At 44.1% G+C, this 23,324-nt stretch overlaps 1 protein-coding gene across 6 annotated transcripts in view; it reads left to right on the top strand.

The window, feature by feature from the left end:
- Nucleotides 1–23,324, top strand: part of VIPR1 (vasoactive intestinal peptide receptor 1) — a 108,912-nt gene that overhangs the window by 22,712 nt on the left and 62,876 nt on the right. The window contains exons 1-3 of one of the 6 annotated variants that reach the window (XM_064419566.1): nt 7,419–7,436; nt 7,928–8,040; nt 18,707–18,803. In XM_064419566.1, coding sequence (XP_064275636.1) covers nt 18,737–18,803 — 67 coding nt within the window. In that variant the 5' untranslated portion in view covers nt 7,419–7,436; nt 7,928–8,040; nt 18,707–18,736. Of the gene's footprint in view, nt 1–7,409; nt 7,437–7,549; nt 8,041–18,706; nt 18,804–23,324 lie in introns of those variants that run through there. The other 5 variants (XM_064419496.1, XM_064419417.1, XM_064419340.1 and 2 more) reach the window with 5 other exon arrangements.

Genomic DNA, 23,324 nt, shown 5'->3' with positions numbered 1-23,324 from the left:
GGATGGCAGCTTAAGAACTTGGCTGGGTTTTGTCAGTTCATGTTTTCATAAAATTCTCTGGGCTATGTTTGTCACGTGTCCATGCTTGAAGTGTTGTTGTGGTGGATGCCTTCTGTGGGAAATCTGGGATATCCAGGAGTGTGTGATGTGGCCGAGAAAACTCTGCTCAAGATCAAAGTCTGGAGGGAAGAGGGGCTGGATTTCTTAGTTGTTATTATTTTTATTCTTTAATGAAGCACCTTAGTCCTTTAGGATGGTTTTTGTGGTTATTTCCCCTAGGGCATTTTGTGATTAGAAACTTTGATGGCAGCTCAAGCTGTTGCAGAAGGAGTTTTAAAGGAGTTTTTAATCTGCTTGTGCAATTTCACCTCTGCATCCACAGAATCATAGAAATGTTTAGATTGGAAAAGACCTCAAATATCATCAAGCCCAACCCTTAACCCTGCCAGCTCCACCCCTCACCCATGGCCCAATCCAGACGATTTTGAAGCCCTGAGATTTATCCTTCTTGAATGGGTAAACTTGGCTGGATTCACTGTGAGTCATCCATTATGTGGCTTTGCAGGTGTCATTTCCAGTTTCACCCTGAATTAAAACCCTGACAGGACACTGCTGCTGGCTGGAGATTGCAGGTGAAGATCTTACGCTGGTTGCTCTTCAGGTGTCATGGGGACACGGTTTGCTGGTGGATTTCAGGGTGATGAGTTAATCACACAGAACCACACAGAATCACAAGGCTGGGAGAGACCTCCAAGACCATCGAGTCCAACCCAGCCCCAGCACCTCAACTCAACCCTGGCACCCAGTGCCACATCCAGGCTTTGTTAAACACACCCAGGGATGGGGACTGCACCACCTCCCCGGGCAGCCATTCCAGAACTTTATCACTCTTTCTGGAAAAAACTTTTTCCTGATCTCCAGCCTGTATTTCCCTGGGTGCAGCTGCAGGCTGTGTGCTCTGGTTGTGTCAGTGCTGCTGCAGAAAGAGCCCAGCCCCAGCTGAGCACAGGCACCTTTCAGGAGCTGTGCAGAGTGATGAGGGCAGCCCTGAGTCTCCTTTTCTCCAGGCTGAGCACCCCCAGCTCCCTCAGGGGTTCCTCTCAGGGTTTGTGTTCCCAGCCCCTCTCCAGCCTCGCTGTCCCCTCTGGATGTGCTCAGTGTCCCAAGGTCCTTCCCAAGCTGAGGGGCCAGAGCTGGGCACAGCACTGGAGGTGTGACCCCAGCAGAGCTGAGGACAGGGGCAGAGTGACCTCCCTGCTCCTGCTGCCACACCATTCCTGACCCAGGAGCCATTGGCCTCCTTGGCCACCAGGGCACTCTGCTGGCTCGTGTCCACCCTGCTGTCCCTCAGGTCCCTTTCTGCCTGGGCACTGTGCAGCCACACCGTCCCCAGCCTATAATGCTGCAGGGGGTTGTTGTGGCCAGAATGCAGGACTGGGCACTTGGATTTATTAAACTTCATCTTACATCCATCCAACCCTTCCAGGTCTCCCTGCAGAGCCTTCTTACTTTCCAACAGCTGGACACACACTCCCAGCTTAGTGTCGCCCTCAAGTTTACTCATGAAAGACTCAATAATGGTTGGATTCAATGTTCTGAAAGGGCTTTTCCAACCTAAATCATTCTGTCATGCCAAGGTCTGTGGTTTGACTGGTCCTGTTGGCTGTACAAGCCCTCAGAGATAAGTAAAGCCATAGAAAACTGATTCTGTGATTCCCTGATTACCTTCATTCCTTCAATGTCCAAACTTTCTGATGTTTGAAGGCAATACAGTCCTTATTGAAAGGGAATTCCCAGGAATTTGTTAAACTGAATAGTCCTCAGTGAGCTTCTCATGTGCACATGAGCTGCTGGGCTGTGTGAATGGAGGGGAACTAAAATGAGGAAATGTTGGGGTTTGTTTTTTAATAATTCCTATTTTTATCATTTGGTGTTGATTTTGCAGCACAAGGCTGTACTTTTACCCTTCTGCTTCAACATGTGTACATATCTAAAAGCTACTGGAATATGTGGTGTCACTTCAGGGGATGGAGTGGGATGCCATTTTCTGGGATTTTTCCTGCTTTTTCCTTGGGGTTGATGTTATTCCTTGCAGTTCATCTTCCCTGTTCAGCTGTGACTCTGCAAGACAAAGTTCATCTGGTGCACTGATATTTTAATTTGCTGAAAGGTGGTTACGTCACTAAGACTTAGATAAGGGACTTGGAAATATTACCCTGGGTTTCTGTTCCTGACAGAACTTTTTGTCCTCCCCAGCTTTATGCACTTCTCCACCTGCAAAATCAGAATCTCTCAGAGGTTTTTTGCCTGTTTTAGCTCATTTTCCACAGAGGTTGGGCTGAGTTCATAGACAACCCCTTTTACTTTGGCTGATGACTATGTTAGGCTACAAGTAAGATAAACAATAAACTGGAACCAAACCTTTGTTTTGGCCAAGGAAAAAGAAGCAAATAATCCCTGACAGATTTTAACTCGAGCACGTGTATCTGTTGTGGAGTAAAAACACTTGAAACTGGAGTCCAGGCAGAGCCAGAAGAATGATAAAATGTCTGAAAAATGCCATGGAAGAAAAAAAATGAAAGAACTGGAGATGTTTATTCTAGAAAATGAAACACTGAGGGACAACTCACAACTTGTCTTTAAGTATTTGATAAAACTTCTGCAAATAGAAAGCAGGATAAAAAAAAAAAAAGCTCCAGTCTGGTTAGAACCACAGATTTAGTAGGGTAGAACTACAAATTTAAGCCTTAAGTTGCAGCCACAGAAACTTAGAGTTTCAAAATATAGGTCAAGTCTTTTTGATGGTCAGCAGAGACAAGTTCAGAAATGGGTTAGGATTTATGGGGACAGTGATAAAGGATGGAAAAAAGGTTATAGAAACCATTTCTGGGATTTCTTACTTTTAAATAGGGATAAAATAGTCAGGCTCTTATGGACTGTCCTAATCTTTGCTGGGTTTCTTCTGATAATTAAGAGAAAAATCCCAAGAATTACACCTTTTCCCTTTACTCTTGGCAAACTCATTATCACTTTAATGCAGATCCAGGTCAGCTGAGTTTGGAAGGGGCCTCTGGAGTTCACCTGTTTACCTCTGTGAAATTTAGTTTTACCACCTGCACAACTCCAGCCATCAGGTTCTTCCTTGGACCTGCAGTACAAACACACCCAAATGATTTGGGACAGACACTCCAGAAAGGCTCTTCTGGCCTGTCCTGCCAGGCAGTGTTAAACCACCCCCAGGCAAAGCTTTTCTTCTAATCCTCATTTGTCTCTTTAGAGAATTCAGTCCCTGGAATTTAAACCCCCGGTTTTTTTTCCACATTAAATAGATATCCTTGGGAAGAAATCTTATCCTTTAGGCACTTGTTGGTTGTGATTGATTACACACTTGTTTTCTCTCTCCCTAAGGTTAGATGGGCTTTTTTTAAAAATTTGGGTTTTTTATTATTATTTTTTTTATCCTAGGTTCTCCAGACCTTTAATCATTCCTACAATGCCATTCTCAGTGGTGAGGCAGGGTGTATGCTGTGCCAGCCACCTGGAAACGAGGTGCAATCCTGCCTAATCCTCCCACGTCTTTGGAAAGCTCTGTGACTTCATTTTGTCTCAGAATTTTCCCTTGCAAGCAGCTGCCAATGCAAATCTCATGGTTATTATTTATTTGTGAAGGTGAAAAGGGGGATGCCTGGCTGTGTAGATGAACATTTGCTGTGTAAATGGGGGGGATGTGGCTCCTCTTTGACCTCAAGGTTCTACATGAGGCTGTAGTCAGAAGGTGCTTGAAGAGCAGCTACAAACAATGCAGTTTTCTGCATTACAAGGGTTGTAAAACAAAACAAATCACCCAGAAAGGTTGTGCAATCTCCATGCTGGAAGGTTTTTTGGTGGCTGAGCAAGACTAATATTGGTGTGAGTCCAGCTTCAAGCTGAAGGCTGGGCCAGCCCTCCTGAGATCCCTTCCAGCCAATTTTTCTGTAATTCAGTGATTAGACAGCACCAGGTACTGTGCATTGTGGTCACCATGATGCCTCTGCTGCATCCTCTCCTTGGGGTGACTGGGACAATCCCTTGGCCAGATTTACTGCAGGACAGGTTGTTAAACAATAAAGGGATAACTCACACCTGTGAGACTTTGCTGCTCTCTTGGATAAACTTCCAGCAGTGAGGAGAATTGGTTAATCCTTGGTTGTGCTTAGGGGGTGACAATGACAGTGTCACCAATAGAGGGTTGAGTATTTTTTGAGGCTCAGTCTCTTGCATTCAGCTGCCCAGAACTCCTGGCTGTCTCAGAACTGTGCTGTCAGCTCATTGCTCAGAACCACTGAGTGTCAGGAGTTTCCTAGGTCATAGCAGCCAAAATGGACATTTTTTACAGACTTTGTGCAGGACTGTGATTATTTTTTTTAAGCATCCGCAGAGGGGCTGAGTGCCAGTCTGAAATAACCCCACCTCAGAAGACATTTGGGAGCTGAAGTCCTGCTGACCTCACAGGGACACCTGAAAGCCTCCTCCTCTGCTATCCCATGTTACAGTTGGTGTTTGAACAGCACATAATAACAAGCATAAATAATAAGCTGATTTCTTCCCAGCAGTTTTCCTTTCCTCCTCTCTCACCCTTCTGGAGGTGACTGCTGTGGAAGATGTTCCCTGTGCCCCTCACTGATATTCTTGCTGCTTAGCATGCTGCTGCCTGTCTCTCAACTAATTGATTTTACACACTTGAGGAGTTTTGGAGAGTCAGAAAAATTCTTTGCCTTAGTTTCATGCTTTCTTTCTCAGAAGCAAAATTGAATTTAGTTACTCTTTTCTCTTTCTTTAATTTACCATTTTTTCCCCTTCTCCTTCCAGTCAGGAAATTGTAGCCCTGCTGCAGGAACTGCAGTTTCTGGGGGAGCTGTCAAGTGTTATTGCTCTCCTGATTTGATGGGACCAAGGGATGCTGGGGTAGAGCCAGGAAAGATCCAGCTCCTGATGGAAAAGGTGCCAGGCAGGTAGGGGCTGCTAAAGCAAGGAGGAGGTGGCTGTGAAGGGCTGATTAAAGGCACCATCAGCATCCTTTAAATTACCCCTCCCTGTCCCTTTTTAAGAATGTTTGCCCCATCTATAGTTGTAGGCAGATCTGGATTGGCCATTTTCAGGTGTGTGCACACAAGTGATTAAAAAAAAGTTAATTTCACCCCCTGCCATGGGCAGGATCACCTTCCCTCATCCCAGGTTGCTCCAAGACCCCCATCCAACCTGGCTTTGGGCACTTCCAGGGATGAGGAATTCACAACCTCACTGGGCCATCTCCTTTAGTTTCCTCCCAGATTTATTAATCCTTGTGCCCATTGTTATGGCATTCATTCCTTTTAGCAGAGAATCAGACTTTTTAATGAGGTTTGGAAAGTTTAAATCCGCTGACTTTCATCTCTTCCCCCTCAAAAAAAAAAACAAACAAACAAAAAAAACCCACAAACCTATAAGTTACCTTGCCATGATTTACTTTCAATAAACCACGTTTTCTATTTTGTCCCCATCTCCATTTGCTGCCACTTTCCATCACTCTTTCTTTCGAGTGTTCAGAAGTTCTGTGTATTTAACTCAGATTAACCTGCTGAGAGCTGTCTGGATCTTTTCCCCCCTCTCCTTCCTACATATAAAAAAATCTTTACTTTTGTTGACTTTCAGCCAGATGGTGCCACTCCCACCATGCCATCTGAGCATGTTTTTCCTGTCTGAGTGGCTTCCACCTCACATCAGTTTCCATACCAGTTCACACCAGCCCTGTTGTTGTTCTCAATTATTCACGCTAAATCATTTTCATGTGTAACTATTCCAGTTTGCATTAGTAAAATTGTATTTTCACCTCCAGTTCTTTGGAGAAGCCAGTGAACAGAAGCTGGGGTGGGGCTCCATGTGAGTTCTCTTTTTCTTGGTGCTATATTTGGCTTTCTCTTGAATTTCAGCTCTTTGCATAGTAATCTCACTTGGTTTCTTTTCCTGTTGTTCTCTTTTTAGCTCTGTGGCTCAAAGGCATTTTCTGCTCAGCTGAGTTGATCCTGACAGCCAGGCTGAGACTTCTAGCAATGCTCAGGGGTTTTCTGCCCCTCCTGCTGCTCTAAACATTGTTTTCTTTCCAAGATCCTCTTCCCAGGTATCCTGATCACTGATGCCCATCTCAGGTTTTACCTTCCTAATTGCCTAATCTGTTGTTTTCCTCATATCCAATATTCCTAAATTAAGACTTGAAGACTTTCACTTTTTCACATGGAAAAAGAAAAGGGCCCAGTTATTTTCTTTCCCACTCCATTTTCCACACCAATTTTTTTTTTTTTTTTTTTTTTTTTTTTTTTTTTTTTTTTTTTTTTTTTGTTGGCTCTTTGCTGGCAGACCAGGGTGTTTTGAGGAGAACATTTCAATATTTCATCCCTCTGACAGATGTGGATATCAATGTACACTGACACATGGAAAGGTCTTTTAGAGACATTCAAATGCTGGGAACAGAAAGTGTGAAGTATTTAGGGGAGGTTTGTTACTGCTTTGTCTATTTTTTTTCTATAAAGAAGGAGTTTTTGAAGGCAGAGAGGCCAACTGACAGTTTTGTTGTGGGTTTTTGGGTCGGGTTTTTGTGGGTTGGGGTTTCCTTAGGTTCTTTTGAGTTTGGGGGGTTTTTTGGTTGGTTTTATGTGGTTTTTGTGTGTGTGTGTGTGTGTGTGTTTTCTGCTTTGGTTTCTCCATTTGTCAGAAGACATTAAAGACACTATCATTGTAAGACATTGAGATCTACAGCCCGTGGCATCACCAGAGAGAGGTCTGGTGATGCTGTACCACTAAGATTTGGTTTTGGCATCAAGACACTAATTTTTGTGTCATTTGTGCTCTTCTCTATTTTCCCTTTTAACCAGACAAAGCAGAAACATCTTCCCTCTAATCTCTTTCCCCCATCTGTGCTGTTAGCAGGCAGGGAATTACAAAAGGAAATGCCTGGGGGAAAAAAGCAGAATTAATCATCTTCCTAAACATCAGGTTCACCACAAGCTGGTGCACAGTTTGAGGGTGCTGGAAGTTGGCTTTGTTCAGGGATGGATGGGCAGCAGAGATGCCACCCAACAGCCAAGCTGGGGGGGTGAATCCCTGCAGGAAGCCAGAGGGTTTGATCTTTGCTTCCTTAAAACTACTGGAAATCATTTCCCCGGTCAAGCTTCACTGTGGCCCATCCCTGGGAATGTCAAAGGACAGGTTGGATGAGACTTGGAGCAGCCTGGGATAGTGGAAGGTGTCCTGCCCATGTTAGAGGGTTGGAATGAGATCATCTCCAAGGTCCCTCCAAACCATTCCATGATTCCGCGTTCAAAACATGGAAGCTGCTGTTTGGGTTTAGAATGTGGGTGTTTCCACCATCTGACCTTTTGCAGGGATCACCTGTTCCACCTGGCACTGGGATGATCTCCAAGGTCCTTCCCAACCCAAACCATTCCATGATTCTGTGTTTAAAACATAGAAGATGTTGGGTTTGTTTGGGTTTGGAATGTGGGTGTTTCCACCATCTGGCCCTTCACTGGGTTTACCTCTCCCACCTGGCACTGGGATGATCTCCAAGGTCCCTCCCAACCCAAAGCATTCCATGATTCTGTGTTTAAACCATTCCATCATTCTGTGTTCTGCTGGCATTGTTTGGGTTTCCAATGTGGGTTTTTCCATCATCTGATCCTTCACTGGGATCACCTGTTCCACCTGGCACTGAGATGTTCTCCAAGGTCCTTCCCAACCCAAACCATTCCATGATTCTGTGTTTGAAGCATGGAAGATGCTGGGGTTTTTTGGGTTTGGAATGTGGGTGTTTCCACCACCTGACCCTTCACTGGGATTACTTGGCACTCAGCTGTGTGCTCAGAAGTGTCAATGGCAGGGATGCAGCCCTGTCACAGCATCTCTTTGTGAGCAGGAAGGTGGTGGGAGCTGTCAGAAGAATTAAATGTGGCCCTTGGGCTCCTGAGGAGATGTCAGTGCTCTCCTCAGGTGGAAGAGCTGCATGCATGCCTGGTTTAGACAGCGTGGGTGAGTGTGTGTCATGTCCTATTTGTCACGTTTTCAGGCTCTTGGGCTCATGTTACAACCTGTCCAACCTGTGGCTTTTACTCCCTTTTCAGGCAACAGGAGTGGAACCACGTTTTGAATTATTCCCATGTCTTCATACTGACCCTGCACACAGGACTGTGCAGGGGGAGTGCTGATAGTTTTGATTACTGAGTGCAGTAATGTTTACTCCTCCAGGACTGTTAAATTCCTCCTGAAATCTGTGGGCAGGCTGCAAAGTCTTGATGAGGATGTCCCTCTTTAGCAGCTGCTCAGATACATGATGTCCTCTATGTGCTCTGGCCATTGGGCACAAGAGGGTTATCAAAAATGTCTTTACTCAAAGCTGACAAACTTAAATGTAATTAAAACTTTCCTTAGGAGATCCCTGGGCAATCAGTGCTCTCCAGCATGTTCTATTCTTACGAATCAGCTCTGTCTGTGTGTCCATCCTGTGCTGGCTTAGGTCAGGATCTCTTCACTTGCTCGCTGTGTGGTTTTGCCCATTTTTGTGAATCCTTTTTCTCCATGGCAGCATTGCTCCATGTAGTTGTCCTAACCTTGCTCTTTTTCACTCATTTTATAAATGACTTCTCCTTTTGTGTCCCATCCTCCTCAGCCAAGGGAGGAGAGGTGGCCTTGTCCTGATTTTTGTCAGAGAAGCTCTTGAGCTTGGAGCAGCTCCAAACCACTGGGGCACTCTTGGCTCCCTCATTTAGGAACAATGACTTTTTCCTTTGTCCTGAGGCTGAGAGCTCACCCCAGCATGTCCTTCTTCCTGGAAGGCACACCTGGATGCTTCAGACCATCTGTGAAGAACCATTCACTGGAGCTCTGACAAAAATGCTTTATAAAGCCATGAGTAATGTACTCATCCAGAGCCTTGACTGAGCCACTTCTGCTCCATTTGAAAGAGGGAACATTCCTTTTTCTGCCCAATGTCTGAATGAACCACACTCATCTTGTGCCAACGCCTTTGTATTTTTTTGTGCTCCTCTTTGTAGGGAGGCAGCCCTCTGAGAGTGAATTCTTTGAAATGAGACGTGCTTATGGATTGTTCCAGGAACATACCTGGATTTTCATGGAAAGCTCTGAATAGTGGCACTAACAAGCCCTGTTTAGGACCACTAGCTTAGAGTGGAAGTGATGTACAAATAGTAAAATCACTCTGGCATTGCTCTTAGGTTGGTTTGATAAAAGATGTGGAAGGTACTGATAGCCAAGAAGGTTAAAACCTTATCCCAAACTGTGTTCTAGAAGGGCACTATGGTGACTGTTGGATAACGCAGCCCATAGGAAGGATTATTTTATGCATGCCCTTTTTCTTGCTTTCTCTGTTTCTTCTTTCTGTTTCATCCTGGTTGCTCCTCAGGATGTGATACTGACACTAAACTTTCCACTATCCCAGGCTGCTCCAAGCCCCATCCAACCTGGCCTTGAACACTTCCAGGGATGAGGCAGCCACAAATTCCCTGGACAACCTGTGCCAGGGCCTCCCCAGTCAATCATTTCCTTCCTAATATCCAATCAAAACCCACTTTCTTTCAGTTTAAAGCTGTTCTGTAACATTTCCCTTTGCTGTCCTTACCTGAGTGCATGGAAAAAAAAACAAACAGTGAGAAGTTGTGGACAGGATTTGTCTCCTCTCCAAACATCTCCAGAGTTCCAGGTGAAGTTGGTTCTTATTCCAGCTCTGAGGGTTTCCAGCAGGAATGCAAGGCAAGCCTGCTGTCTGTTCCTTTCCTGATGGTGTGGTCACACTGGGCTCACATTGGATTTCTAGACAACCTCAGGGCTTTCACTTCCTCTAGAACCTAACAGCAGCTGCCTGTTTGTGACCAAAACTGCTGTTCCTTAAAGCAAACCACTGCAGCTTTTCTGAGAACTGCAGAATGCCCAGTTTGCTTTTTCCCTGGTTATAAGTGATCCCCAATACCCAGCCTTGCAGGAGGCCTCTGGGTCCTGTTTTCTGAAGGTTTTTTTGTCTGTGATGTGTGTACACCAATCCCAGGCAGTGGGAGAGGTCTGGGGAATGAGAGAAGAGAAGAGAAGAGAAGAGAAGAGAAGAGAAGAGAAGAGAAGAGAAGAGAAGAGAAGAGAAGAGAAGAGAAGAGAAGAGAAGAGAAGAGAAGAGAAGAGAAGAGAAGAGAAGAGAAGAGAAGAGAAGAGAAGAGAAGAGAAGAGAAGAGAAGAGAAGAGAAGAGAAGAGAAGAGAAGAGAAGAGAAGAGAAGAGAAGAGAAACCTCAGGGAATTCACTGTGGTTTAGATGAAGCTCTAATTTTGTGCCAGGCTCTGCACTGAACTCCCATTTGCCAGGTTAAGGATTCTTCTGGAGAACCGGCCAGACTCAACTCCTCTGGATTTGGGATTCCCCCCTGCAATACCCCACCCAAAAACCTCCCAGCTCTCTGGGGAAGCTGGCCAGATCTGAGTCCAACTCCAGGGCTGAATGTCATGGCAGGTGGACCTGCTGGGGGGTGACATCAGGGTGGGATTCAGGAGGAAAATAAGACTCAGGTGGCACAGCTGGAATGGGCTGGAGTGGAGAGCAGGCAGGGCTGGGTTGCTCAGGGAAAGAATCAGGGATGGATGGATGGATGGATGGATGGATGGATGGATGGATGGATGGATGGATGGATGGATGAGGAATTGGTATCTGAGGTTTTTCAGTACCTCTGAGCCTGCATCTGAATTAGGAACCACTTTTCTTGTGCATAGCAGTGAAGGTTGCTCAGGTGGTGACTCAGGGCTGGATGAGCAGAAATTCAGAACAGTATTAACAGCTTACCTACACATTCTGCTGGAGCCCAGGGTGTTTCCTGAACAGCAGCACGTGAAAGTTGCTGTGTCTTGGAATAAAAACCCAGCCTGTGAACAAATTAGAGCACTCACAAGTATTCACTCAACTTCTTTAGGGGGATCCTGCCAGGTACCACCTCCACCTGCTCTTGGAGAATTCCAGGCGAGGATGGGGCTGTCTGGAGGGGATGATTCTGCTTAGATGAGCCCAGGTTTGTGGGATTTGGCTCATTTACCTTCAGATATTTGCAGAGTAGGCACCCACCCACCCAGCCTCAGGCTCCCTGGATGAAGCACTACAGGGCAAGTTTTATTTTTTGCCTATTTTAGGAGTTTGGAGTGACTCCTGCCCTGAAAGTTCCTGCTTCTCTCTTCAGGTGAGGTAGGATAATCAGTGTGAAGACAGATGTAGATGTTTACATTACAAACACATCATTTTTGCCCACAGATCCCTAAATCCTGTTCCTGAGCCCTGGGGGTCAGACAGGTCTGGATTTGCATTTCCTTTTGTGTTCCTGCTGTTCCTGTCATTGACTGAGCAGATGTTTTGGAGCTGAATTTCTTCAAGGAGGTTTAAATAGTTTAATGGGTAAATTTTGGAACATTTTTATTAAAAAGAACAGACTTCCCTCAACCCAAAGGGAAAAATAAATTAAAAGTAGTCAATGATCAGTAGTTCAGGGAAAGCTACAAGATAATTTGCACTCCAGGTAGTGGAACCCACTTTCCTTCCTTTCTGTCCTTGTCCCTACCAATTTTGGGATAATTGTGGTTGTTCCTTTCTTATTTTCCCTCAGCCATGAGGAATATTGCAGCACTTTAATTGCAGATCTAAGCAATGCTGATCCCAGTGTTGCAGCATCCCTCTGTTCCTGCAACAGCCTGGACTCAAATCCTCACTCTGAGCTTCTTGGCTACTCCAGCTCACCATTTAAGGTGCTTACCCAGCCACCAGAGCTGTCTCCTGCTGGTTTGAATTCACTCAGGTGCTGCCTCTCTTGTAGTTGTGTGTCATAACTGAATTTCCAGGATTCTCTTCTTGTTAAAACCCCCAATTCATCTCTTTTTTCCAGCAGAGGCATTTGCAAGCCTGTCCCTAATGAGTTAAGGAACACAGCTGCTCAGCTTCCCTTTCCCTCTGGCTCTTTGCAAAACACTCCTTTTTCCCTGATCTCCCACAGCAATGGGACAATCTGACTAAAAGGAGGCTCTGAGCCTCCAAGCTGCTGGATTGATTTGGCCAAGTTGCCTTTGTTTGACAGGAATGAGCTGGGAAAAGACATCTGCTTTCCTTGTCAAAGGATGGATCTGTCATTGGCAGGATTATGTTTGGCAGGGAGATAAAGTGCAGTGGTTTGAGCAGCTGAGTGGGAGTCAGGGGACTTGGGCATTTGCCTGGATCTCTTTTATTTGGGAAAGTCTCCCAGGAAGATGTGCTGCTGCTTGTGGTTCCTCACTGCTGGTTGGTCACAGAGAAATTTATTCACAACACAAGAGAAAACAAATTTTCTCTCGTTTAAAATCACTGGGTTTGCAAATCCTCCTGGATTGATCCTACAAAGGGCACACAGGACATTTGGGATGTTTTTTAAATTTTGATTTATCTTCCATTCTGTCTATATTACTGATATTTAAAATTTACTTTGCGACCTTTGTAACATGGTTTTGGATTCTTACACAAAGATCCTTCAGAAGAGCAAATAATTATAATACTTCATAAATACTCCCTTTTTAAAAATTTTATTTTCCCCAGGCCAGCAGAGCTTTTGCAGCTTTTGACAGCCTTGTTGGAAATTGTGTCACTCATCACTATGGAAAAATATCCTTGGTGTCATCCTTTTCTCGTTCTTGCACTTTTACACTGTATTTTTTTGGCTGATTCAGAGGGGTTTTAGGAATAAAGCTGTATTTTTCTGAGGATGTTTAAAAGGAAAAAAAAAAAAAACCCAAACCAAAAAAGAGTCTGAAAATCTAGTTTTAAGACAGAACTGAATGAAGTTAGGGGAGAAATCAAAGCCAGGGCTGTTTTGAGAGAAGTTCCTTCAGTCCTATGTTCCTACAAATAATGAGTATGGATGAAAGCCAGATGGAGGTTATATTTCTCATGCTTGAAATAAGACCTGCCTGCTAAAATCTTTCATTTCCTTTGTGGTTCACATGAGAAAGGGTTAAGAAACTTCACCTCCACCTCGAGCAGTGACTGAAGTCAAGTTACAAAAACTCTAGGAAGGAAGCTTGCTCTTGTCTTATTGCATTCCTATTTTCACAGAAGCTCTGGGAAGGTGGGGATGGGCAGAAATTGTCACTCAGAGAGCTGGAAGTGAACCTGTGTCCACTTCCACTGAGCTGAACAGAAATGGGTGAGGGGTGGGATTGCATCATCTGAAGACTTTTCAGTTCTTCTCCTCCTTTGTTTGACTCCATATCCTGTTATCACTGTGGTCACCCTGGTTCTCATCTCTGGAGTCTCCCACCAGTGAGCCCAGGAACACCCTGGGTGTTGGATTTTTTTAAATTTAAATTTGGGGTAATTGAGAGGTGTTTTAAGAACTTTTATTTTTAGCTTTATGTGAAGGGTGAGACAATACAGATGTTATAATTTATGTTATTATAATTAGAAGCTAACTAATTTTTAATTATAATTAGAAAATATTTTTTTAATTATAATACATTATAAGTGTTTCTTGGCTTATCAGCTTTAGCCACACCATGCTGTAAATGCTTCAAAGCCAATCATCTAAAATCACTCCTCGTGGCCTTACTACAATGTATCTTTTATAGTTCAATTTCTCTAGAGTATTCAGTCTTATTTGTAAGGTTATCTTTTGAAACTTGTTCCTGGTTCCATTTCTCTCTCAACACTGTCCATTCCATGGCATTTCTAAGTCAGCATTTCTCATCTCAAGGTTTGCACACAGATGCACACACTGTGTGAGCCTCCTGTCAGGCTTGGAGAATTCCCTACAAACCCATTTCCCACACCTGGGATCAGGAGAAAGGGGCACATTGAGGCTCACAGCCCTTCTTCTGTGACCCCCACCTGTCTCTGAGGAGCTGCCACGTGTCCCCTGGATATTCTGGCCCTGCAGATGAGACTAAACATTTCTGCAGCTCTTGGCAATCTTTGGAATTGTATTTAATTAAGCAGTGTACACAAAGGCTTTATTTGCAGCAGCAGACTGCACAGTAATCCTCTAACAATTCCTGGGATCTGTTGGGAAGGAAAACTCTCATTAACAAAGACTTTGGTTACAACTCCTTGTTATGTGAGAGTTGCTGCAGAGATCAGGGCTGCAAGAAATCACATCCAGAAAAACATTCCCTTCCTCCTTCTGCTCAGGGATCAGAGTGGGAAAACCCCTGACAAACCCACCACGCCTTCACAGAGTGTTTTGGGCATGCCAGGAGGGATTTGAGGGGGTAATTACCACATTTCAGCTTCACCCATAATGGACATTCCCAAGAAACTGGATTACAGATCACCCTCTGACATTAACATGAGCTGACCAGAGCTTGTCATGCTTTTTGCTTTATATTTACTTTTTGGATGGAAGAAGTGAATTCATGTGCTCCCCAGCCCTTTGTCTGTGTGGCCAGTTGCCCACTGCAGTGAAAGAGGCTGAAGCCCAAAATCTCTGCCTGTTCCAGAGGAAAAAACCCAAACAGAACAACACAGCATAGTAAAAAACAGCCTAGAAATGGAGAATTAGTAAAGTGAGTTTGTACAAAGCTGTCTATAAAGTCTAATTCAACTTTTCCAGGAGGAATAGACCAAAGAAAGATAATTATTTAGCCACACCTCCAGGGAATATCCCCTTTGCCAGGCAAGACTGACAGCTCTTCAGGGCTCTTTCCAACCACATGAGCATTTTGTCACTTGAGGGGCGGAATTAAGGCAGCTGAACTTGTTCCCTGATGATCCCCCAGCAAAAAACTCCACACTTTGTTTCCTAATGATGCCCAAAACTGTGATCTTTTTGGGTTATTTTTATTCCATCTGCCTTTGTCAGCCTGTATCAGTGACTGCTGTGACACGTGAGGGTTATTGCTGTTATCACTGAGGAGGTTGAAGGAGGAACGAGTCTGATAGAGTTATTTATTTACTTCTTTAGTTAATGTGCAAAATGAGCCATAAACTCCAAGTCCTCCAGTGTGAATCTGTTTGTTGACCTTGATTGAGTGAAAGGTCTGTGGACATTAAATTCACACATCACTGACCTTTTCCAGCTGAGTGCTGGGTATTTAAGTTTGAAGCCATCCAACCACAGGCAGTGGAGTGGGATGAAAGCCTTCAGAGCTGGTGTTTGTTTGCTCTCTGTGGACTTGGAGGAATGGTAAAAAAAGCAGGTCAGACTAAACACAGAGCTCTGACTCAGCTGAAATTGAGGATGATGTGTCCCACTGACAGAGAAGCTGAGATACATCCCACTCTTTCTTCATAAAATCATTAGGGTTGGGAAAGATCTCCAAGATCATCAAGAGGAGTCATTAGTCCAGCACTGCCAAAGCCAGCACTAGCTCATGTCCCCAAGGGCCACGTCTACATGGCTTTTAGGTATCTCCAAAGGATGGTGACTCAACCACTGCCCTGGGCAGCCTGTGCCAAGGTTAACCCTTTCAGTGAAGAAATTTCCCTAATATCCAAACTAAACCTCCCCTGGTGCTAATTGAGGTTCTTCCCCCTTGTCCTGTCACTTGTTCCCTGGGAGCAGAGCCACACCTGGCTGTCCCCTCCTGGCAGGAGACACAGGGTCCCCTCTGAGCCTCCTTTTCTCCAGGCTGAGCTCCTTTCCCAGCTCCCTCAGCCACTCCTGGTGCTCCAGACCCTTCCCAGCTCCGTTCCCTTCCCTGGACTCGCTCCAGCCCCTCAATGTCCTTCTTGTCATGAGGAGCCCAAAACTGACCCCAGGGTTGGAGGTGTGGCCTCACCAGTGCCCAGCACAGGGGACAATCCTCACTCTGGTCCTGGACACCCAATTCCTGATCCAATCCAAGTGCCACTGCTCTTCCTGCCCACCTGGGCACACTGGGCTCATGTTCAGCTGCTGTCACCAGCACCCCCAGGGCCTTTTCCAGCCCCTCTGCCCTCGACCTGCAATTTTTCTTGGGGTTGTTGTGAGAACCCACCTTCCCTAAAAGCCCACAAGAAGTCAGCACCAGCACCACAAATCCAAGATCTTCTGTATTTTGGTATTTAGCTACTGGACACTCTTTTTTCAGTGTTTTGCCTATTTTCTTTTGGATTGTATGGAAAAAAAAAAATAAGATTCTACATAAAATCAAGTTTACCTGAGCCTGTCACAAGCCCACTTTTCAAAACAGAGCCTCATTGGTTTTTAAAGGTGATGAAACCACTTACTCAGAAGTAAATATTGGACCACTGAGGTGAATATACAATTATCCAACTCAGGCATGAGATTTTGGGGAAGGGAAGAAGTGGCAGTGAAGTACTTGCTAATGGGCTTGGTGTAAAATCTACTGCCTAAAAAAATTCAGATCCGTTGTAGAACTCCAGAGTGCTTTGCCAGCCCTGATCAAAGTTAGAGTAGTATGAATTAATTTATAAAGTGAAAACCAGAGGTATTTATAGATGTGAGATGAATTTGGCAAATGTTTAAGTCCAGAGAGTTAAAACTTCCCGTTGAAAAAGTCAGAATGTTTTGAAAACATTTCAATCTTTATTTTTCCAGCAAGTGTTCTGCAAATCTCTCACGCTTCCCCCTGTGCTTTTTTAAGGTTGAAATAAAATGGCAAGAACAACTGTAAATCAAAACAAAATAACTCTATGGTATTTCAGATGAGCCAAGATGAAATTTCCAAAGATCTGTTTCCCTTTGGGAAAAAGAAATATTTGAGAATGAAGATGACTCCAAATGATTCCCCTTCTTCTGGTGTTTGTATTTTTATTTATTTTTAATTTGACTAGAAAACCACAATTATTTGTTTATACATTACTAATCAAGGCCCACTCCCAACCTAAAGGAAATTAAAATCTGAACCAGGCATGGCATGAAACAAGCAAGAGAGCAGGATAGGTTAATAGGAAATGGTGAGACTAATTTAATGTGTTAAATTATAATCTCAACCCAAATTTACATCAAACAATTGTTCCTTCAAAGGATTGCTAGACTTCTTTTTGTCTTAAAACCTTGACTGGCAAATATATCAACAGAGCAATAACTCAATGCATTTTGAAACAAGACAAGAAATTATTTTTGGTTTCTTAATTTATTTTCTCTGCCTATTTCTGATGAAAATATATGATTATCCCAAAACCCTCAAGAGGGGACACAGAATCAATCACTTCTCCTGTGTCCTCATGATCTGTTCCTGAAGTTCACCCCGCTGATGTTTTTTCCCACATTACATTTAACAGTGACAGTATGAACTCAAGCCAAGGCTTGGCTCTCTTGACATCATTCCCTTCTCTCCACCTCTTTGCAGCTGGATTTCTGGAAAGTTTTCTCCCTGTTGAATGCCCTTTCCAATCCCTTTAAAAGAGCTGGGGTTGGGAGCAGCCTCAGTTTCTGCACATAGCAATGGTCAAGGTGTCCCCTCTAAGATGAGATTGCGTTGGTGACAAGGGGACACTGAGATATGTGTGAGTTCTCTTTTTTTGGAGTAAAAATCACCATTTCCACGTTTTATGATTGAGGCAGTTAATGAATTGCACGTTATGAGGAGCCCACAATTAATTACCTGAACATTTAAGGCCACTGTTGTATTGCAAACACAACTACAACTTGATTAGGGCTGACTGGAGAGAAACCACTTGAGGGGGAAAAGCCTTGTCACTGGGAATTTCCTGCTTTTTAGCTCCTTGATCTCCTAATCTGCATCAGAGATTCTGTTCTTATTTGATTTGGGGTTTGTTGTGCTTTGAATTAGAGTGAGAGCCAGGAGCCAGGGAATAAACCACGAAGCACAGATCCCACTGCTCCTGGCATGAATATTAAATCTGCCCTGCCCTACATAGCTGGTGGTGCTGGTTAGCCAGGCAGGGTTTCCAGAGCACAGAGCAGCAGAATTGCTCCTGGTCTGCTGGAATCCGAAATGCAGGGAACTCTCAGAACTTTGGGCCTGTAAGCCAAAGCTTAGAATTAAACCCGGGATTTGATCTGAGACCTTGGAAAAGGCTTCCAAACTGAGGTGCTAGAAACAAGAATGTGGATTTTGAGTTTAAAACAGAGACATGTTAAGCTAAGTAAAGGAAAGTTTAGAGTTTTAGAATTTAAGATATAGAAAAAATAAAAGTAGTTACAGATGTAAACAAGGAATTTAGAATGCAATACTGTAGGTTTGTGTGTCATAACATGATTGGCTAAGGAAGCTTACACTGTAGCATGAGTCCATAAGACTAAATATTTAAGGATTGAGTCAAAAGCATAAATATCCTTGTTGGCAGTGTTTTATTGGTCAATAACTCCTTAAAAGGTCTTGTAACTGGAGGTCTTGTGACCTTCTGAACCATGCAGTAAAGATGTGAGCTGAACTCACCCTTCATGCCTATGCAGAGGATAAGAAAAATAAACTGCATCATCAAAAGCAATTCAGAGGTCCTGTCTTTAACTCTTCCAAAATTCCCCACAAATGAATTATCACACTGATCATCAGAAAAAAATAGGCTCTGGGTTTTTTTTTTTCTAAGGAAATGGAGGGAAATGCTGATTTTTTTCAGCAGCTCTGGGTTGCTCTCCCTCCTCTTGAGCAAATATAGACTAAGGCTGGGTGCACATCTGTGCAATGGTCCTGGAGAGCTCCAGCTTGTTCCACAAGGCCATGAATCCCCAGGAATGCCTCCCTGAGCACGGGCTTTGCTCACTTTTTCCTTCTGTGCCCTCCCTGCAGGCGTCCAGCACGAGACCAGAGTGCAGCATCATGCAGGAGATCGAGGAGGAACGCAGCCAGTGCCTGGCAGAGCTGACCTGGGACAACCAGACCTCAGGTATGGCAACGCCTCTGTCCCTCCCTGGCCAGCAATCCCACCTCCCTCAGCCTCACAGCTACCTTGTCCTGGCTGTTTCCCAGCCCTTCTGCTGCTGGAGCAAGGATTCCTCCAGCTGCTCTTCAGGAGGGAGTGAAATGGGTGCTTCCAAAGCCAGCCAAGAGTTCCAGCAGCTCTGCAGGTTCCCTTGCAGCCTCCTGGCTGGGAATGCCTGGCTGAGGAGTTTCAGTGGGTTTAACCACAGTTGTCCACTGTCTTTAACTGGAATTTTTCCAATTTTTCCTTGGGAGCTGAAAGCCTGAAGTTCTCCTAAGTCTTGGACCACCCTAAGGGAAGTCACTGTGACCATCTCCTTTGATTGAGCTGGCCTCCCTTTCCTATGCCCAAATTGCTCCTGTCCTCATGGTGGAGCAGAGGCTGTGAAGGATTTCTGGAGTTGGGACTGGCAGCTGAGATCCTCTCCTTGTTCATGGAGCACTCACCACACTGAAATCCCCCTGGAAGGCTCTCCAGTCTCCTTAACCCTCTTCCTGCTTCAATGATCAGGAAAGGAGGAAGGTTTTGGTGCTGCCCAATCCCACCCTGTCCTGCAGCAGAGCTGTCAGAACCCCAAATTAAGGTATCCAGTTGGATCTCTCCCCCTCCAAGTGCCTCTCTCAAGTTACCAGCCCTGTGTCTGTCAGTGAAAGGTGTGTAGGAACCCAGGTGAGACTGCTAGGATCCAAAAAAAATGGGGATCATTTTGCTGGGAAAAGGGCTGGGAAGATGAGTCTGAAATCCTGGCTGAGATTTTCATCCCTCCTCCTGAAAGAGGGAAAAGTGGAAGAGAAAACTCTCCACTGGCAATGTTTGCAGCCAGGCCACAGAGTGAAGGACTGCTCTGATGGAGCAGAATCCTGGGACAAGCTGATCCCAGGAGGAGCTTCTCTGGATGCCAGGAAGATTTTTGGCCCCTGCTTTTATCTGCTAAGGGATGGTTGTCTTTGATTTGGAAGCTGTTTCAAGTGTTCTTGTACATTTAAATGAAGCCTTTTGAAGAAATGTTCTTCTGGAATCCAGTAAAGGGAGAGCTCAGGGTGGATAAAAACCTTTATCTGAAAGCCAGCTAAATGCTTAATTTCATTTTCATGGATATTTAAAGAAATTAAATTAAATACAATACATTAAAAAGGAGAATAAATAGTTGAAATGACACTTTTTCTGCTTTTCCAAAATGATTTTTCTCTTTGGAAAGTATAATCCAAAACAGTTGGTTTTTTTCTTTGGTTTTTTTTTGTTTGTTTGGGTTTTTTTTTTTTTGTTTTTTTGGTTGTTTGTTTTTTTTCCTTCTCCTATAACAACAGAACTAAACAATTAGAAGTATTTTTTCCAATTCTGAAGTCATTAATGCCCAAGGCAAGTATATAGAAATCCTTTGGAGGGTTTTTTCCCTGATAGAGTGCTGAAATTGGATTGGGATAAATCTGCATTTCCACCAGTCACTACTGATGAATTGGACTGATTCAGAAATTGCAGATTTAAGCACAGGAAAATGGTTTTGTCCATGGAGACAGTACTGGAACTGGAGTGACACAACAATGGGGAATGGCTTCAAACTGAATGAGAGCAGCATTAGATGGGATATTGGGAAGAAATTCTTTCCTGAGAGAGTGGTGAGGCCTGGCACAGGTTTCCAGAGAAGCTGTGGCTGCTTCATCCCTGGAAGTGTCCAAGACCAGGTTGGATGTGGCTTGGAACAATCTGGGATAGTGGAAGATGGAAAGGGTGTGGAAGGAGATGATTTTAAGGTCCTTTCCTTTGTGGAAAGCAGTTGGCATCCATTTACTCCAAAACATAATCAGGTATTTAGGAACTCAACACCTGAATTTATTATCCAGACACTCACAACTGTGTGAGACAACTCACAACTGGAGGCAACAGGAGAAGCAGAATTGTTGGCTCTTAAATGGGTGATGTGGATGAGTGTGTGGAGAACTCTGTTATGTGCTGTGTGGACAGACAATTTCCAAGTCCCTACATAGGATGTGTTTCCCTCTTGTATTCTTGGGGTTCCCAGATGAAGGCAGGAATGATGAATCTGACTCCATGTTCTCAGAAGGCTAATTTATTATTTTATTATCTATATTATATTAAAGAATACTATACTAAACTATACTAAAGAATACAGAAAGGATACAGACAGAAGGCTAAAAGATAATAATGAAACTGGTGACTCTCTCCAGAGTCGTGACACAGCTTGGCCCTGATTGGTCATTAAGTCAAAACAACTCACATGAAACAAATGAAACAACCACCTGCTGATAAACAATGTCCAACCACATTCTGAGGTAACAAAACACAGGAGAAGCAAATCAGATAATTATTGGTTTCATTTTTCTCTGAGGCTTCTCAGTCTCTCAGGAGAAGAATCCTGGGCAAGGGGATTTTTCAGAAAATATGACGATGACATTTCCCCCTGAGAGTGTTCACAGCATTAGAGCACAAGTAGGTCAAGGAATGTGTTTTTCTGGAGTGGGGCTCCATAACTCAAGAAATGTGCCTGAGCTGTAAAACCAAACCTTAAACTTTGATGGGTGGGGGCAAGGGGGGGAGTTTGATGGAGACAAATCTCATGAAGGTGATGATATGAGATTGTATGAAGGTGATGACTGTTTCATCTGAGTGTTGCTGGAAAGAGAAATCCTAGTAAAACTCTGAGGGAAAAACATGATTTTAACCCAGTTCCATCCCCCAGAACAGGAGGATGGAAAGCAATTGAGGCTCCCTGTGATCTGCAGTGTTAAACTTTGATTTATAGCCAGGTAGTTGTGTTGACTTCTGCACTTCCCACAGCTTTTCAGGAAAAAGAGAATCACTTGAGGCTTAAGGAGTGATTTGTTATCCTTTCTAATCAAATGAGGGGAAATAAACACAGTGCCTTGGTACATTCTGGAAAGAAAGCTTTGTTTAGGAGCCATTATCAATTGTATTGATCAGAGGGGATTAATCACAGCTGTAATTTGATGTGTCAGGCAGATTAGTCACTTGTTAAGAGCACTTGATGGGGCTGAGGTTGATCACTGGCTCCGGTTAAGCAGGTAGATTTCCACTGATAAACAACAATGTCCTTCTTAACCCTCTTTTTTTTTTTTTTTTTTTTTTTGTCTTCAAATACCCACCCCTTTCTCACAGGGGGCTGAACATTCATGAAATCCAGGTTTCTTTTCAGATTAAATTTCTTCCATCCCTGGAAGTGTCCAAAGACAGGCTGAACAGGGCTTGGAAAAACCTGGGAAGGTGTCCCTGCCCTTGGCAGGGGGTTGGAAGGAGATGATCCATGTAAATCTATTCCCTTTTAGGAATGTGATTCAGTGTCTCAATATTTACCCATATTTGAGGAGGTTTGACAGTTGTACTTGATAATTTTAAAGGTCTCTTCCAACCCAGATGATTCTGTGATTCTACAGCATAGGTGTCACTAAATATTGCCTAACTCTGATGAGGAGAAGTTTATTTAATTTTTTTCCAGCACAAGAAATGCTGCAGAAGATGCAGTGAGGGGGAAATCCAGAGGGAAAAGCAGTTGAATCTGGCAGTGTGTACAGAGGGGAACCAAACAGCACCAAGATCAAAGTCTGGGCTCTTAAGGAAGTTTGTAACCATCAGAGGACACCCAACAGCCTCTCTGCAAGAAGGAGATTTTTATGGACTTGGGGTAGAGCTTGCCCAGTTTCTGGAAGGTGTGTGGGGTGTAGTTCTGTTGCAGGACTGGCCTTGCACTGTTCTGCCCTGGTGTTCTTTCCATGCTGAAATAACTGGCAAAGACATCAAATGTAATATGTGATTACACACAGGAGAGGGTTCTTTGCCATTAAAATCAGGAACAGGTAGACAGAGACCAGATTCACATGGGCAAACAGCCATGGCATGGGAATGAATTTTGGCAGGGGATTTTCACTTGGGTTTGGCTATCTCTGGTGTGTTCTGGCCAGGTGTAGCCAGCTCTTTCAGGAGGGGATGAATCCTGTTCAGATTGTCTTGCCTGTTGTCAAAATATTTAAAATTAGGGGATATTTAAACATTTAAAATCTCAATGAGCAACTCAGGTGTGTAGGAAAAAAAACCTACACAGAAAATCTTTCACAGGTAATCTCTGTGCTGGTGTTCACTGCCCAGAGGGGATTTGGCCAGCTGAGGTGAAATCATGGCAAGGGGGTAGAACAAGTTGACCTTTAAAGGTCCCTTTCAACCCAAACTATTCCATGATTCTGTATTTCAGAAAGGAGGAATGCAATCCCAGCCTCATTGAAAATTGGGATTTAGCTCCAGGTGCTTCTTGTTGTGCTTTTTCCAGGATATATGTGTGCAACACAGTGGCTGCTCAGCTGACAATGCACTGAGCAGCAGGAGGGAAGCTCTCCTAAGGGTTGGAAGAAGAGGATTTCCTTCTCAGACTCACAGACAGAGGCAAATCCCTCTCTCTGTTGAGCTCCTGATGGCTGCAAGGCAGGAATCACCACTGCACTGCTTCCCGCTGACTTT

Source organism: Passer domesticus, chromosome 1 (genome assembly GCF_036417665.1).
Source record: "Passer domesticus isolate bPasDom1 chromosome 1, bPasDom1.hap1, whole genome shotgun sequence".
Classification (NCBI taxonomy): domain Eukaryota; kingdom Metazoa; phylum Chordata; class Aves; order Passeriformes; family Passeridae; genus Passer; species Passer domesticus.
Note: the sequence above shows the minus strand (reverse complement) of the source record. Positions and strands in the feature narration are given on the sequence as shown.